Source organism: Medicago sativa, chromosome 7 (assembly GCF_051527215.1).
Source record: "Medicago sativa cultivar Bolivia chromosome 7, Bolivia_mono, whole genome shotgun sequence".
NCBI lineage: Eukaryota > Viridiplantae > Streptophyta > Magnoliopsida > Fabales > Fabaceae > Medicago > Medicago sativa.
The window spans coordinates 48,343,099-48,358,411 of record NC_140755.1 but is presented as its reverse complement, the minus strand read 5'-3'; the positions used below and the strand labels follow the sequence as shown (position 1 = coordinate 48,358,411).

Below are 15,313 nucleotides of genomic sequence, written 5' to 3'. Positions count from 1 at the left end.
TTTGATGATGTTGCTGGAATCGGCATTCCTAGGTTGATTTTCGTGTATTTTCTTTTCTCTTTTGGGCTTAGGCCCTCCTTATAAAAAAAAATATTTTTACTTCTGTGTGAGTATTTAATTTTGAATAATCAATCAATGAGATTTCATATAAGTGGCAATAACTTGACTTTCAAGCCTTAAGTGAGAATTAAGATTTAAAATATGGTACAGTCGAACAATGGTGATTTGTGGCACTGTCACTAATATGAATTTCCCGTTCTCCGGTTTAAAAGAATTCAAGAAAAAGTAGTACTTTCTTTAATAACATATAATGAGTATCAATTTCTTGTTTTTAAACGATTATTACTTTTTTGTATTAATTATTCATACCCTTGTATAATAATAGTGAATAGTAATCTACTAATTTTATTAACGTTTGAAGAATGTGGGAACACGAGTATGAGAATAAATAAATTACTTTTAAAAGAATTTTGAGTACATTATCTTCTTACAATTTTTTATAGTTAGACTTGATTGTCTTAATTATAAGTTTGACCATGAATATTGAAGGTAAAAACATTTTAATTTTATGTAAGAATGATAAGTAATAAAATATGAAATCACTAACAAGACTTTTTTAACATCAAGCTAGAAGATTGTAAAGGGATGAACACTCCAATGCATCCAACCTGCACCTTAAGCAAAGAAGCTACTGGATCAACAGTTGATCAGAAGCTGTACAGAGGTATGATTGGTTCTTTGTTATACCTCACTGCATCTAGGCCAAATATTTTATTCAGTGTATGTTTGTGTGCAAGATTCCAATCAGATCCTAGAGAATCTCATTTAACAGTTGTTAAGAGAATCTTCAGGTATCTGAAAGGAACAACTAATCTTGGACTCCTTTATAGGAAATCCTTAGATTATAAGTTGGTTGGATTCTGTGATGCTAATTATGCTGGTGATAGGATTGAAAGAAAGTCAACCAGTGGCAATTGTCAATTTCTGGGTGATAATCTTATATCCTGGGCTAGCAAAAGACAAGCAACTATTGCTGTGTCTACACCAGAAGCAGAATACATTTCAGCTGCAAGTTGTTGTACACAACTACTTTGGATGAAACATCAGTTGGAAGACTATCAGATTATTGCTAACAGTATTCCAATTTATTGTGATAATACTGCTGCTATTTGTTTGTCTAAATATCCAATTTTGCATTCAAGAGATAAGCATATTGAAATCAAACACCATTTTATCAGAGACTATGTTCAAAAAGGAATTTTAGATATACAATTCATTGATACTGAAAATCAATGGGCTGATATAATTACTAAGCCTTTAACTGTTGAAAGATTTGATTTTATAAAGAAAAATTTGAACATGCACTTTGTGTCTGATTAAAAGCTTGCTTGCTCCTGAATAGGATTTTAGGTTCTGAAGTCAGTTCAGAAGCCATGGTTCATCAGAAGCTCTTTATTGAGGTTCTGAGGAAAATGTGCTTCTGATGATGACGTCAGCATCTGAAGTCAAGAAGCTGGATTTTGTGCTTCTGAATATCAGAGTTAGTGAAACGCTGGAAGTTACTTTTTGGTAACTCCTGGCCCACTAACTTGGCAGTTACTCTGAGAACTTCTGACGTGGCTTATTTGTATTGGTGTATAACTTAAGAGGGCAATGATGATTATAGCTTTGAATGTACTTACACGCGCCCCCTTTGTCATTAATGTTATGTTTGTTTGTCGTTTTTGAATTGCAAACGTTTTACTCAAAACACTTGGACAATTCACACACTACTCACTTCACTACATACACTTTTTTCTTTCAACCTTTCTTTGCGAAGTAAGTGCAATCTCTTTGCAACTAAACCTTAGAACCCTAAAATCTTCATCTTCATCAATGGCATCATCAAGTTCGCATCAAGATATTCCAGAATCAACATCTAACATGCAACAACAAGGTGCTCCTGAATCATCTTCTCAAGAAGCCCCTGGATATGAAATTGCGGGAAGAACAATGAAACTGGAAGAATGGGATTTAACCATCCAACCAGAGAATCCGGTAGACTTCATCTCTCTAGCACATCATGGGTGCGAAATCAGAAGCTACTACGAAGCACAGGGCATAATGGACTACTTCACTATGTTGAATGGACCAACATATGAAGCATTAGTAAGGCTCTTCTGGGTACGAGCCTCAATCTATAATAGAGCTGCTTCTGAAGCTGAAGAGAAGCAGAAGATCCTTCTTGATCCTACTTTGGCTGGGAAGACAAGAGAGGAGATGGGTTTGGAACCATACAAAGGTCTGGAGATCAGGTCCAACGTCCTGGGTATCCCAGTAATCATCTCTGAGAATGTTGTTGCTAAGGTACTCAGAAGAGACTCTTCTGGTCAGTATGAGGGATCATACATTCCAAATCCAAGGACAAGTCCCTGGAAGCCTATTGTGAATGAAACCTTGTATGGAAAAGAGAAGGGAGGTGTATATGCTGATATTAGCATTGAAAAGAATATGCTACTAAAGATTCAGAATGAAAACCTATTTTATCTTGGTTTTTCGGGTGTCAAACATTGATTAAGTTTGAACCTTTTTAACCTTTGATATCTCATTTTTTCTTGGGAAGGGAAAAATAAGAAAAACCCTTGAGAATCGAGGTCCGGGAGTTGTTTTCGTTACGGGAAGGTGTTAGGCACCCATAACGACTATAATATCCTATAGGAACCGTCTTTACTTTCTACGCGCGGGCTTTATTTTTAAATGCTATTTGAAAAATGATATTTACACCTAAGAGTTTACTAAGTCAAGAATTGGAGGGAGAAGAAGATGTCTGAATTTTTATTTTATTTGAATTGAAGGAATATTGTTTCCTTGCCTACGTACCCTTTTAAGGGATCAAATCCACCGTAGTTCTCTTCCAAAAAACGTTTTTGTTTTTGTTGGTTTATTTTAAGTTTGAAAAGTGGAATTTTGAAGAATGAGAGAAAGAGGCCTCAAGGGCATAAGATTGTGAAATATGAGGTTGAATTAGTCATTTTGCAAAAGAAAGTCTAAGTATTATTAAAATTCATTGAAGTTTTTATTTAAGAAAATAAAAGGGAAATACAATGGGATTTTGATCCCAAGGTTTATTTAGAAAAATATTTGAGTGATGTTGTTCATATTTTTTGAAAAAAAAGGATTTTTGTCTAAGTTTCAAAGTTCCTAACCATATATCTAAACATACATTCCCTAAACATACATCTAAGGCATGCATACCCTAAACATACATCTAAAGTATCTATGTGATGTGTGTGCATGTGTCGGTGCTTGTGTCGGTGTACATCATTAGAGTCCATTGTCCTTTTACATTGGCCCTAGTTTACATGCTATGGTCTTGCAAGAAATTAAAATGGCATAAAGTAAAATACACCACCCTAGATTTTACATTCTAAGTCTTGGTATAAGAATGAAAGTGTAAGAAATAAAAGCTAAGAAGGTAAGATGGAGGATGAGATGCTTATGTATGCAATATGAGGTAGAGGGTTAGTAACACAAGATATAGAGCAAGTAAAGGCTATCATATCAAAAGTAAGAAAATATCACAAAAAACAAGTGAAAGCAAATCAAGAAAGTGCCCAAAATCATCACAAAAATACCAAGTTCACATGACTTATATTCCTCACAATCCAACACATTTTCAAAGGCATAAATTCACTTGCAAAGAGGATTAAAAGCATGTATCACAATTAGCATTTTTGGGAGACAATTAGACATATTCTCCATTTATTTATTCACAATCAAAGCTTACAAAACAAGTAAACACACAATATATTCACATGCAGTAAAAATACTTCAAAACAGCAAGAAGTTCATTACAAGTTCGCACTTCACAAATCAATATCATGTATCATGACTAGGGATCAAGAACATGTACCTTTCACAAGTTTTTAATACAAAACATCACAAAATAGCAAGAAAAGCATCACATTATTTTATTTTATTTTTTTTATCAATTTTAATATGCAAAATCATCACAAAAATATCACAAAACTAACAAGAAATATACATGAATTTTTTTTAGAATTTTTCATGGAAAATTGGCATAGCAGGAGGTTCATATAGCAAGAAACAGTGGTGTGCATAGCAAGAACGAAGGGAAAGAAGAAAAGAAAAGCTGAGACAGATCCAAGCCCATACATGCAAGATCCAAGCCCAGGTCGTATGGAATTAGAGCCATAGGATTGATCCAGGTGGATCAACCCTTGATCTGATGGCTGTGGGCGCTAGGGAGCCTGAACCGGACTGGTTCTTGTGAACCGGTCTGGTCCAGGTGTCTATATAAGGCGCAGGGACCGGTTTTTCTTCATTTGTTAACATTCTTTCTCTCTCTAACCTTGAAACGCTCTCTCCTCTCTCTAAACGCAAAAGCCTGGCCGGAAACTGGGAACGGAGGCGGAGGACGGTGGTAGACGGCTGAGGAAGATGAAGATTCATCGGAATCTTCATCTTCTCCGGCGATCTGACGCCATTTTCAAAACTAAACACACAAAACAGACCGTCTCCCTCTCCCGTTCTCGTTTCTGATGTTCAAATGTTCAAGAACCTCTCCGTTTTTACTAGATCTAAAGGTGCATGGATTCGGTTCTTCGAAGTAATAAACGATGCAAAATCATAGTAACAAATCCAGAACATACATGAATCAAGTTGAGAAAGGGAGAAACGATACCGAATAGCTTGTGATGATGAATTTTTGATGAGAGTCAAGCGATTCTTCTTCGTCCTTTGATTTTCTGGAAAATATTCAAACCCTGACCGCTTCAACCCTGTTCCTTGATTCGTTGTTTAATTCAAAACCTTAAGGTTTTGGAATAGCTCGAATTGGACTTTGATTCGTCTTTGACGAAATTGATTTGATCTTGATGAACTTGCTTCGAATCTTTTCTGAGTTTGATTCAATTTTGTTGAACGTTTCTTGATTGATTCTGTTATTGTGTTTTCTGAAGATGAATTTGATGATGATCTTGATGAAGATTCATCATGTTCTTCACCATTTTCTGGGTATTGATCGGTTTGGGAAGAAAGAGAAAGGTTGATTTCTGTTTCTGAAGTGTGGTTGTGATATGGCACCCCATCAATGGATCTTGTGATGATTGGGCCTTTTATAGGCTGACACCTGTGCTTGGGACCCAATAGATGCTTGCCACGTGGACTGGACTGTAACTAACTCCCTTTGGACTAATCTGCAAAAACTGAAACTTGAGGACCAAACTGCAATTAACCAAAAAGGATTAAAAATGCAATTATTCGAAATTTTAGGACTAAAATGAAAATTAAAATAAAATTGAATTAAAATTAGTAAACTGAAAATAACGTAAAGTGAAACGATAAAAAATAACAAAACGGACTAAAATGAACCAACTACTAAATGTGGTACTTTAAAGTAACCTCTCTCTGCCAAAATTTCGTGTGAAATGACCAAAATGCCCCTAGGGACTAAAATGACTCAAAATGACTCAAATGCAATTTTAAAATGGGTTTTAACATGGAATTAAAGCAGGGACTTATTTAAACTAATTGAAGGGACTTAGAGACAATTTTTTTAAAGATTTAAAAGAGTTTTAACACTGGAAATGACTAAAATGCCCCTAGGGGCTAAACTGACTCAAAATGACTCAAAGGTAATTTTTGGAATGGATTCTGACATGGAATTAAGACAAATACTTATACAACAAATTGAAAAGACTCAAACAATTTTCAAGGACTAAAATGAGTTTGAATGCAGAAAATGACTAAAATACCCCTTTTCATGAATTTTGCAAATAATATTGAAATAAAATGCAGAGAAATATGCAATTGATCAGAGACAATTCAAATGACTTGAAATGCAAGAAAAATGTTTTTGGATGACTTGGAATGCAAGAAAACATAGACAAATACACAGTTGAAAAGATTTTTAAAGCTAAATTGAGAGATAAAGCAGAGTAAAATGTCAGTGTAAACAATAGTAAATTGGCAATTCTTCAAGAATAATAGACATATATTCAAGATGGAAAGATATTTTGAATAAGTATTTTTAGGTCCAAAATTAGGGTATAACAGCTGCCCCTATTTATGTTTCTTTGTCCGGAGAGTCAAGAGACGAAGTCTTTGATTTGACGGGACGAAGATACTTAAATATTAACATTTGCACTGTTTTTGGACATAAAAATACGCTTCTCACATTTTCAAAAAACACATGAATGCCATGCAACATTTTGATTATGAATGCAAGACAAACAACTGGAGTCTACAAAGAATGTCATATCACTGGGGATTTAGGTAGACATTGACAGGGTAGACAAACCAGGGGACAAAAGATAGGTACAAGCTGTTCTTTGGATCGAACTCGCCACTTGACCATGGAATACAAACAGAGAGTGAGTACAAGCTGTTCTTTGGATCGAACCTGCTGCTTGACTGGGGAACAGAAACATAGGACAGGTTCAAGCTGTTCTTTGGATCGAACTTGTCACTTGACCGGAGACATAGACATATAGGAAGATACAAGCTGTTCTTTGGATCGAACTTGTCGCTTGATCGAAAATTCAAACAGATAGGCAGGTACAAACTGTTCTTTGGATCGAACTTGCTATTTGAACTGGAAGTATAGACAAAAAGGTTGATACAAGCTGTTCTTTGGATCGAACTTGCTGCTTGATCAATATCACAACATCTAGGTAGGTGCAAACTGTTCTTTGGATCGAACTTGTCGTTTGACCGATAACAAAACATAAGCAGGGTACAAACTGTTCTTTGGATCGAACTTGTCGTTTGACCGGAAACATAGGCATATAAGCAGGTACAAGTTGTTCTTTGGATCGAACTAGCCACTTGACCAATAACAAGACATATAGCAAGGTACATTGGAGGTTTGATTTGAAAAGATACAAATTGAGAGTAGACTGACATTGACTGGATTTGAAGATAGACATGACCGTTATTGTTGGCCCAAGAGCAAATTGAGAGTGAATTAGCATTGATTGAGACATTGAATTGAATTGAAAGTTGATATTGAAAGAGACATTGGAAGTTGAAAATAGTCAGGGACATAGACATAGACATGGAGTTGAATTGAGAGTTTAACAGAGACGTAGACATTGAATTGGAGAGTTGAAATTGAGTTGAATTGGAAATTGAAATTGAGTTGAATTGAAAATTGAAATTGAATTGAATTGAAATTTGAGATTAAACTGGATTGAAAGTGAAGATTGAGTTGAATTGAAAGTTGGGATTGGGAATGCAACATGTATGTATGGTATAACAAGATTATTAAATGTATGAGCACATAAAATGCATGATTATTCATGTACGAATGCTTGAAATGCATGATTGGCTTGTAGTTTGACAGAGAAGTTTCACAGAGACAGACAAAACATTGGAATATTGGGCACGTAGTGGCTCGTGCTATAACACGGATTGGGAATGCAACATGTATGTATGGTATAACAAGATTATTAAATGTATGAGCACATAAAATGCATGATTATTCATGTACGAATGCTTGAAATGCATGATTGGCTTGTAGTTTGACAGAGAAGTTTCACAGAGACAGACAAAACATTGGAATATTGGGCACGTAGTGGCTCGTGCTATAACATATTCATATGGAAATCCTTTTTGGAGAGACCGTCGTTGAAAGACGTATCAAAACCATGGCTGAGGGCAATATACAATATCACACACAAAACTTATAGAAGAGGGGCCTTGGAAGATTCTTTGATACAGGTCGCCGCTGTTAGGCGTGTCAGTGCTGGGTAAACATTGGATGTTCGCATCTATGGTCAATGTTTTTCATTCTTTCGTTCTTTCATTTTTCATTCTTCAATCCCATTTTTGCCTGAACCGCCCTTTCGGTTTTTTGATTCACCAGGAATAAATCCTTTTTTATTGCCCCATTTTTGCCTGAATTGCCTTCATAGGTCGTCAATCAGTGGGGTGCTCATTTTTGCCTAAGCCGCCCTTTCGGGTTTTCAACTTAGCGAGCTTTTCTCTTGCACTTTTTCAAATTTTTCTTCCATTTTGTTTTTTCATTCTTGCCATTGACCACAGATGATCCTGAGGAACAACCTGCTTGTAACATGTATTGGAATAGGTATTGACACTCATTTATTCATGCATGTTTCACTGGAATGTACCCTATTGCTCAGGTTTGTTTTCAAAATAGATGGAAAAGATTTTTCAATTTTCAAAAATGTTTGTTTCAGACATTGACATTATCAAAATGGAAAGAAAATATTTTGTATATAGCATTGAAAATAGAAAGAAAGTAGAGTTTCAAACAACAGCACAGGCTCAAATTGATGTAGAGGAGTGGAAGTTAGTCAAAGACATAACTCCACGGATTTACAAAGCTTGGAAAATGGTAATTTTATTGGTTGGTGGTACATTGAACACGATGACCGCTACATTTCATAGAAATTTTGAATTCACAAGTACAAAAGCTTCTGATTAAGATGATCATTGACAGTCGCAGATGCCCCAAGAGGTGATGGTGATTTGCCAGACATAGTTACTTGTCTTTTATTATCAATCTCATTTTTGCATGAACCGCCCTTTCGGGTTTTCGGCTCATCGAGACGCTCATTCTTTCCTGAGTTGCGTACAATCTCAGCGAGCTTTTTCATATTCATTTTTTTTTGTCCCTAACTTTTGCCTGGATCGCCCTTTCGGGTTTTCGATCCACCGGGAAGCACATTTTTGCCTAGGCCGCCCTTTTGGGTTTTCGACCTACCACACTATTCTTCTCTTTTTAGACAAAGTATTTCTTGACTATATCGACATTTACAGGACTCGGAAGTTCAACACCATCCATATGTGTGAGAATCAAAGCACCACCAGAGAAAGCCTTCTTGACAACATAAGGACCTTCATAGTTAGGTGTCCACTTGCCCTTTGGGTCGGGTTGCTGACTTATCCTTCTTTTCAATACGAGTTCGCCCTCCTTGAATTCACGAGGTCGAACTTTCTTGTCAAACGCATTCTTCATTCGCACTTGATACAACTGTCCATGAGCCATAGCATCCATACGTTTTTTCTTCGATCAAATTCAACTGGTCATACCGACTTTGACACCATTCAGCCTCAGTTAGTTTTGCTTCCATGATCACTCGAAGAGATGGAATCTCCACTTCCAGAGGGAGAACTGCTTCCATACCATATACCAAAGAGAAAGGAGTTGCCCCGGTTGAACTGCGCACTGTAGTACGGTAACCATGCAAGGCAAAAGGTAGCATCTCGTGCCAGTCTTTGTAAGTAGTGACCATCTTCTGAACAATCTTCTTGATATTCTTGTTAGCAGCCTCAACTGCGCCATTCATCTGAGGTCTATAGGGAGAAGAGTTGTGATGTTCAATCTTGAATTCTTCACACAAAGCTTGCATCATGCTATTGTTCAGATTGGAACCATTGTCAGTGATGATCTTGTTGGGAACACCATATCGACAGATGATGTTATTCTTGATAAACTTCACCACCACTTGCTTGGTTACATTGGCATAAGAAGCAGCATCAACCCACTTGGTGAAATAGTCAATTGCCACTAGAATGAAACGATGTCCGTTGGAAGCCTTTGGTTCAATTCTTCCGATCATGTCAATGCCCCACATAGAGAAAGGCCATGGGGAAGATATAACGTTGAGAGCATGTGGAGGCACATGAATCTTGTCAGCATAAATTTGACACTTGTGGCATCTCTTGGCATGCCTGTGGCAGTCACACTCCATAGTTATCCAGTAATAGCCGGCTCTTAACAATTTTCTTGACATAGTGTGACCTGTAGCCTGGGTCCCAAAGGTACCGTCGTGTACATCATGCATCAATTTCTCAGCTTCTTGTTTATCAACACATCTCAACAAGACCATGTCATAGTTCCTTTTGTATAGGATTTCTCCATCCAGAAGGAATCTACTAGCCCATCTTCTCAAGGTCTTTTTATCCCCGTTGGAGGCACCAGGTGGATATTCATGATTTTGCTAGAATTGTTTGATGTCATAATACCAAGGTTTTCCATCATTCACATTTTCATCAGCCCGATCTGGCATATTTTCAATAGTAAACACATGAGCAGGTCTATCGAGACGCTGCACCTTGATTACGGGCACGTCATTCCAGTGATTCACACGAAACATGGAAGACAGAGTAGCAAGAGCATCAGCCATCTGGTTTTCATCCCGAGGGATATGGTGCAACTCAACCTTGGTGAAGTATGTCAACAGACGTCTTGCATAGTCACGGTAAGGGATCAACTTCTCATGATGAGTCTCCCATTCACCCTTTATCTGATTAATAACAAGTGCAGAATCTCCATAGATGTTAAGGCGCTTAATTCTCATATCAATGGCTTCTTCAATGCCCAAGATGCATGCTTCATATTCAGCTATGTTGTTCGTGCATTCAAAAGTTATTCGAGCAGTGAAAGGAATGTGGTGCCCCTGCGGAGTTACAATAATGGCTCCAATCCCTTTACCATAAGCGTTGACAGCACCATCAAATACCAATCCCCATTTGCTATTGGGATCCGGCCCTTCATTGATTAGTGGCTCTTCACAGTCTTTTGCTTTCAGATACATAATCTCCCCATCAGGGAAATCAAACTTAATTGGCTGGTAATCATCAAGAGGTTGACAAGCAAGATGCTCAGCAAGGATACTTCCTTTGATTGCTTTCTGAGCTTTGTACACAATATCATATTCAGACAACAACATTTGCCAACGTGCAATCTTTCCAGTAACAGCAGGCTTTTCAAAGATGTACTTGATTGGATCCATTCGGGATATCAACCAAGTTATATGATTCACCATATAATAACGCAGGCGTTTGGCAGCCCAAGCTAAAGCACAACAAGTCTTTTCAAGCATTGTATACCGAGTCTCACAGTCGGTGAATTTCTTGCTCAGATAGTAGATAACATGTTCTTTCTTTCCAGTCTCGTCTTGTTGATCGAGAACACAACCTACGGAATCATCTAGCACTGACAGATACATAATCAAAGGTCTTCCTTCCACTGGCGGGACAAGGATAGGTGGTTCCAACAAGTATTCTTTAATGCTATCAAAAGCCTCATGGCATTCATCATTCCATACAACAGGCTGATTCTTTCTGAGCAATTTGAAAATTGGTCCGCAGGTAGTAGTCATGTGAGATATGAACCTTGAAATATAATTCAGGCGTCCGAGGAAACCTCTGACTTGCTTTTCAGTTTGAGGGGCCGGCATCTCTCTGATATCTTGGACTTTGTCGGGATCAACTTCAATGCCTCTTTGGCTGACAATGAAGCCTAGCAACTTTCCAGATCTTACACTGAATGTACACTTGTTAGGGTTCAACCGTAGCTTGTACTTTCTCAATCTTTCGAACATCTTTTTCAAATACACAACATGCTGCTCTTCGTCACTTGACTTCACAATCATGTCATCAACATATACCTCAATCTCTTTGTGAATCATATCATGAAACAGAGTAGTCATACCTCTTTGATAGGTTGCACCAGCATTTATCAAGCCAAACGACATCACTTTATAACAGAACGTTCCCCACAGAGTGATGAAGGACGTCTTTTCTCTATCTTCAGGTGACATCCGTATCTGGTTATAGCCAGAGAAACCATCCATAAAGGAGAACACTTTGGATTGGGCAGTACTGTCAACAAGCACATAAATATGAGGCAATGGGAAGTTATCTTTCGGACTGGCTTTATTCAAATCTCTGTAATCAACACACATTCGAACTTTCCCATCTTTCTTTGGTACTGGTACAATATTGGCAATCCACTCAGGATATTCAGCTGTCATGAGGAAACCCGCATCAATTTGCTTTTGCACCTCAGCCTTAATCTTAAGAGCCATGTCTGGACGCGATCTTCTCAACTTCTGTTTGACGGGAGGACATTCAGGTCTTGTCGGTATCCGATGTTCCACAATCTTGGGATCTAGACCCGGCATATCTTTGTAGGACCATGCAAAGACATCTGGATAACCACGGAGAAGCTGAGTGATCTTCTTTTTCACTTCTGGCTCAAGTGCAGCACCAATCTTGATCTCTCGCTTGTTTTCTTCAGTACCCAGGTTGATAAGCTCAATCTCTTCCTGGTGAGGCTGAATGGCTCTTCTTTCTTGCTCCAGCAGTCAAGTGATCTCATACGGTATCTCTTCATCATCCTCCTCATCTTCAGCTTCATATACAGGGAATTCAAAATTTGGAGGAACCATAGGGTCACTGTGTTCAACGGGTTTATTGTGGTTTAATCTGCATAATATGATTGGGATGATTTTTAGAAAAATGTTTTTTCATGCAGATTTTTGAAATTAATAAGAAAATACAAATGTCTTGGTTTTTTCTGGCATTACCATTATTTCCAAGAAAAAGGCACTAAAAAGTAAAAAAAACGAAGAGTCGCGGAAAAGACGACAACTTTTATTGATAACGGCAATGCTGAAACAAACATGCCCTTACAAAGATATCACTTTCGCCTTGGGCAGAGCGAAAGGATTGTTATTTTGAAAACAAAGAAAAGCATGAGCAACAAGACACGTTACATGGGAGCATGCATGACTAAAGGAACATCAATGGCCTCCCAATTTATCACAGTGCCTCCTGGTACAACAAATGTAGGCACATAACTACTTCCAGCCGCATCGTCAGCAATAGCATTAATGAACCCAGCACTATAGAAAGTTCCTGTGGAAACGCCTGAGGTCGGAGAGAATCCAAGGCCCTCTTTGCGCTTGTTCTCCAAAATCTGTATCACTTTGCCCCAGCCAGCAGCTTGCCCTTCTTGAATAGCCTTCTGGGCATCTTTCAATGAAGCCATACTAGCACTAGCTCTCCGGGGTTCTGCACCTTCAACAGTCAAGTCTTGAAATGACGTCCCCCCAGCGGACCCTGCTTCAACACAAGAGAAAGATGACACTTGTCTAACCAGATATGCTTCTTCACCATGTACAGTGACAAGCTTACCGTTCCTCACAAACTTGAGCTTTTGATGTAGAGTAGAAGTTACTGCCCCAGCGTCGTGAATCCACGGTCTTCCGAGGAGACAACTGTAAGAAGCATTGATCTCCATGACCTGGAAAGTGATCTAGAACGTCTTAGGACCAATGGTAATTGGTAGATCTACTTCTCCAAGAACATCTTTACGAGATTCGTCCAAAGCCTTAACCAAATAGCTACTTCCCCTTAGAGAGAGTCCATGATGACTCAACTGTCTCAGTGTAGACTCATGCATTACGTTTAAGGATGATCCAGTGAACACCAGCACATTGGATATCATGTCAGATTTACAGTGTACCGAGATATGCAGAGCCAAGTTGTGGTATTTCCCTGCTTCGGGGAGCTCATCTTCACCAAACCCCAAGTTATTGCAAGCAGTAATGTTACCCACTATTCCATTGAACTGATCCACGGAGACTTCATGATCAACATAGGCCTGTTCTAGTACCTTCATTAACACTTTTCTGTGAGCCTCTGAGCTCAAGAGCAGAGACAAGATGGATATATTTGACGGAGTTTGCAGCAGCTGGTCTACAATCTTATAATCGCTCTTTTTGATAAGCCTCAGAATTTCGTCCAGATTAGACTCGTCAATAGATTGGCCTGATGGGCCGGTGTTCTTGTCAACAGGAGGAGCAACTGGTGGAGTTATTGTGGCAATAGGTGTAACCACCTTCTTTTGGAACAAGGGTGGACGGACCCTTCCGCTTCTCAGAGTTGTAACTTCTCCAGCAACGTTATCAACCATAGCTGGTGATACCAACGGCACTTCCACCCCATTCTCAATCATAGTTGCATCATACTTGTAGGGGATTGCCTTCGTAGAGGCATAAGATACCGGGCCAGGTAGCCTGATCACCAAAGGTTCAACATTCCTTGTCTGAGATGCACTTTCGGCCGGAGAATCATGAAACACTGGCACAATCACGCAAACATCACTGGCAATCAAGTACTTCTCATCCATTAGGCTCTGTATATCATCTTGCACCATACAACAACCCATGGGATTTTGAAGACATTTTGAACAAGAAGCATGATCGTGATTAAACAAAGAAGCCTGGCAAAGTTTCACATGTAACGGTACCAAAGGAGTAGCAACATTACGGACATCTAAAGTAAGAGCTCCTCGAGGAACACGAACTCCTTCGAAAGCCTCGATCATATTAACGGCAGCATGGTTTGGAAGTGGGTTGTCAAGAACATGAGGAACACTATTTTCAAACGTCAACCGTCCTCTGTCTATCAGGTCTTTTACCACATATTTCAGAGCATAGCAACCCTCAACATCGTGGCCTTGGGCGCCCTGATGGAATTCACATGTGAGATCCTGTCGGAACCTGGGAGGCAATGGTGTAGGCGGAGGCTTGCCTGGTCTGGTGATGCAGTGGCCTTTAGCAAGTAGAGTTGGGAGCAGATCAGCATACCGCATTGGTATTGGTGGGAAATAAGTCTTGGGCCGAGGACCCTGTTGTTGCTGCTATTGCTGTTGAGCAGGAGGCTGCTGTTGTACCTGCTGGGCAATGGCATTAACGGGCACTGGTGGTTGACCCAGTTGCAGAGGATATTGCTGATAGAATGGTGGGAAGAAAGGATGTTGAGAGTACTGCATATATTGGTAGGGTGGAGGTAACTGAACAGCAGCTGTAGCCTGGTTACCAGATACCATCCCTATCTCAGATTCTTTCTTCTTATGGTGGCCGTTACCATACTTCTTTGGCGCGCTAGCCGAGGACTAACCTTTTTCAAGAACAATGATACCTTCTCTGACAGCCTCCTCTAGACGAGTTCCCATAGTAACCATGTCGAAGAAATTATTTGGAGCAGAGACTATCATTCTTTCAACATATTCCTTCTTCAAAGTTTTCAGGAATGTCTGTGTCAGTTCTTCCTCATCAAGCAGAGGAGAGACACGGGCAGCTGCCGCTCTCCATCTCTGAGCATACTCACTGAAGGTTTCATCTGACTTCTGAGACAAAGACTTATGAGAATCCCTATTCGGCTTCAAGCGGGTGTTAAACTCATAGTGATTTTCAAATGCAGCAGCGAGTTCCTCAAAAGTATGGATATTGTCCTTGCTTAAACCAGTATACCAGTCTGCCCCATCTTCCATCAAGCTATCCTGGAAGCAGTGGATCATCAGCGCATCATTATCTGCGTAATTGGCCATCTTTCGGACGTATCGGATGACATGGCTGTGTGGACAAGAAGATCCATTGTATTTGTCAAAATCTGGCACTTTGAACTTCTTAGGAACCTCAAATCGGGACACCAGGCATAGATCATAAGCTTTAGCAGAAACACCGTTCCCACGACTAGCTTTGACCTCCCG

At 39.1% G+C, this 15,313-nt stretch overlaps 1 protein-coding gene across 1 annotated transcript; it reads left to right on the top strand.

The window, feature by feature from the left end:
• Positions 1 to 1,875: 1,875 nt before the first annotated feature.
• On the top strand, positions 1,876 to 5,023 carry LOC146906354 (uncharacterized). The gene is made up of 2 exons (XM_085728797.1): positions 1,876 to 2,530; positions 4,962 to 5,023. The coding sequence occupies exons 1-2, from the start codon at positions 1,876 to 1,878 to the stop codon at positions 5,021 to 5,023; spliced, it is 717 nt and encodes a 238-aa protein (XP_085584923.1).
• Positions 5,024 to 15,313: the final 10,290 nt, after the last annotated feature.

Coding starts and splice junctions, on each gene's coding strand:
- LOC146906354 (XM_085728797.1), top strand. CDS start 1,876: ATGGCATCATCAAGTTCGCATCAAGATATTCCAGAATCAACATCTAAC. Junction 2,531..4,961: donor TGAAAACCTATTTTATCTTG/GTTTTTCGGGTG, acceptor TGTTTTCTGAAG/ATGAATTTGATGATGATCTT.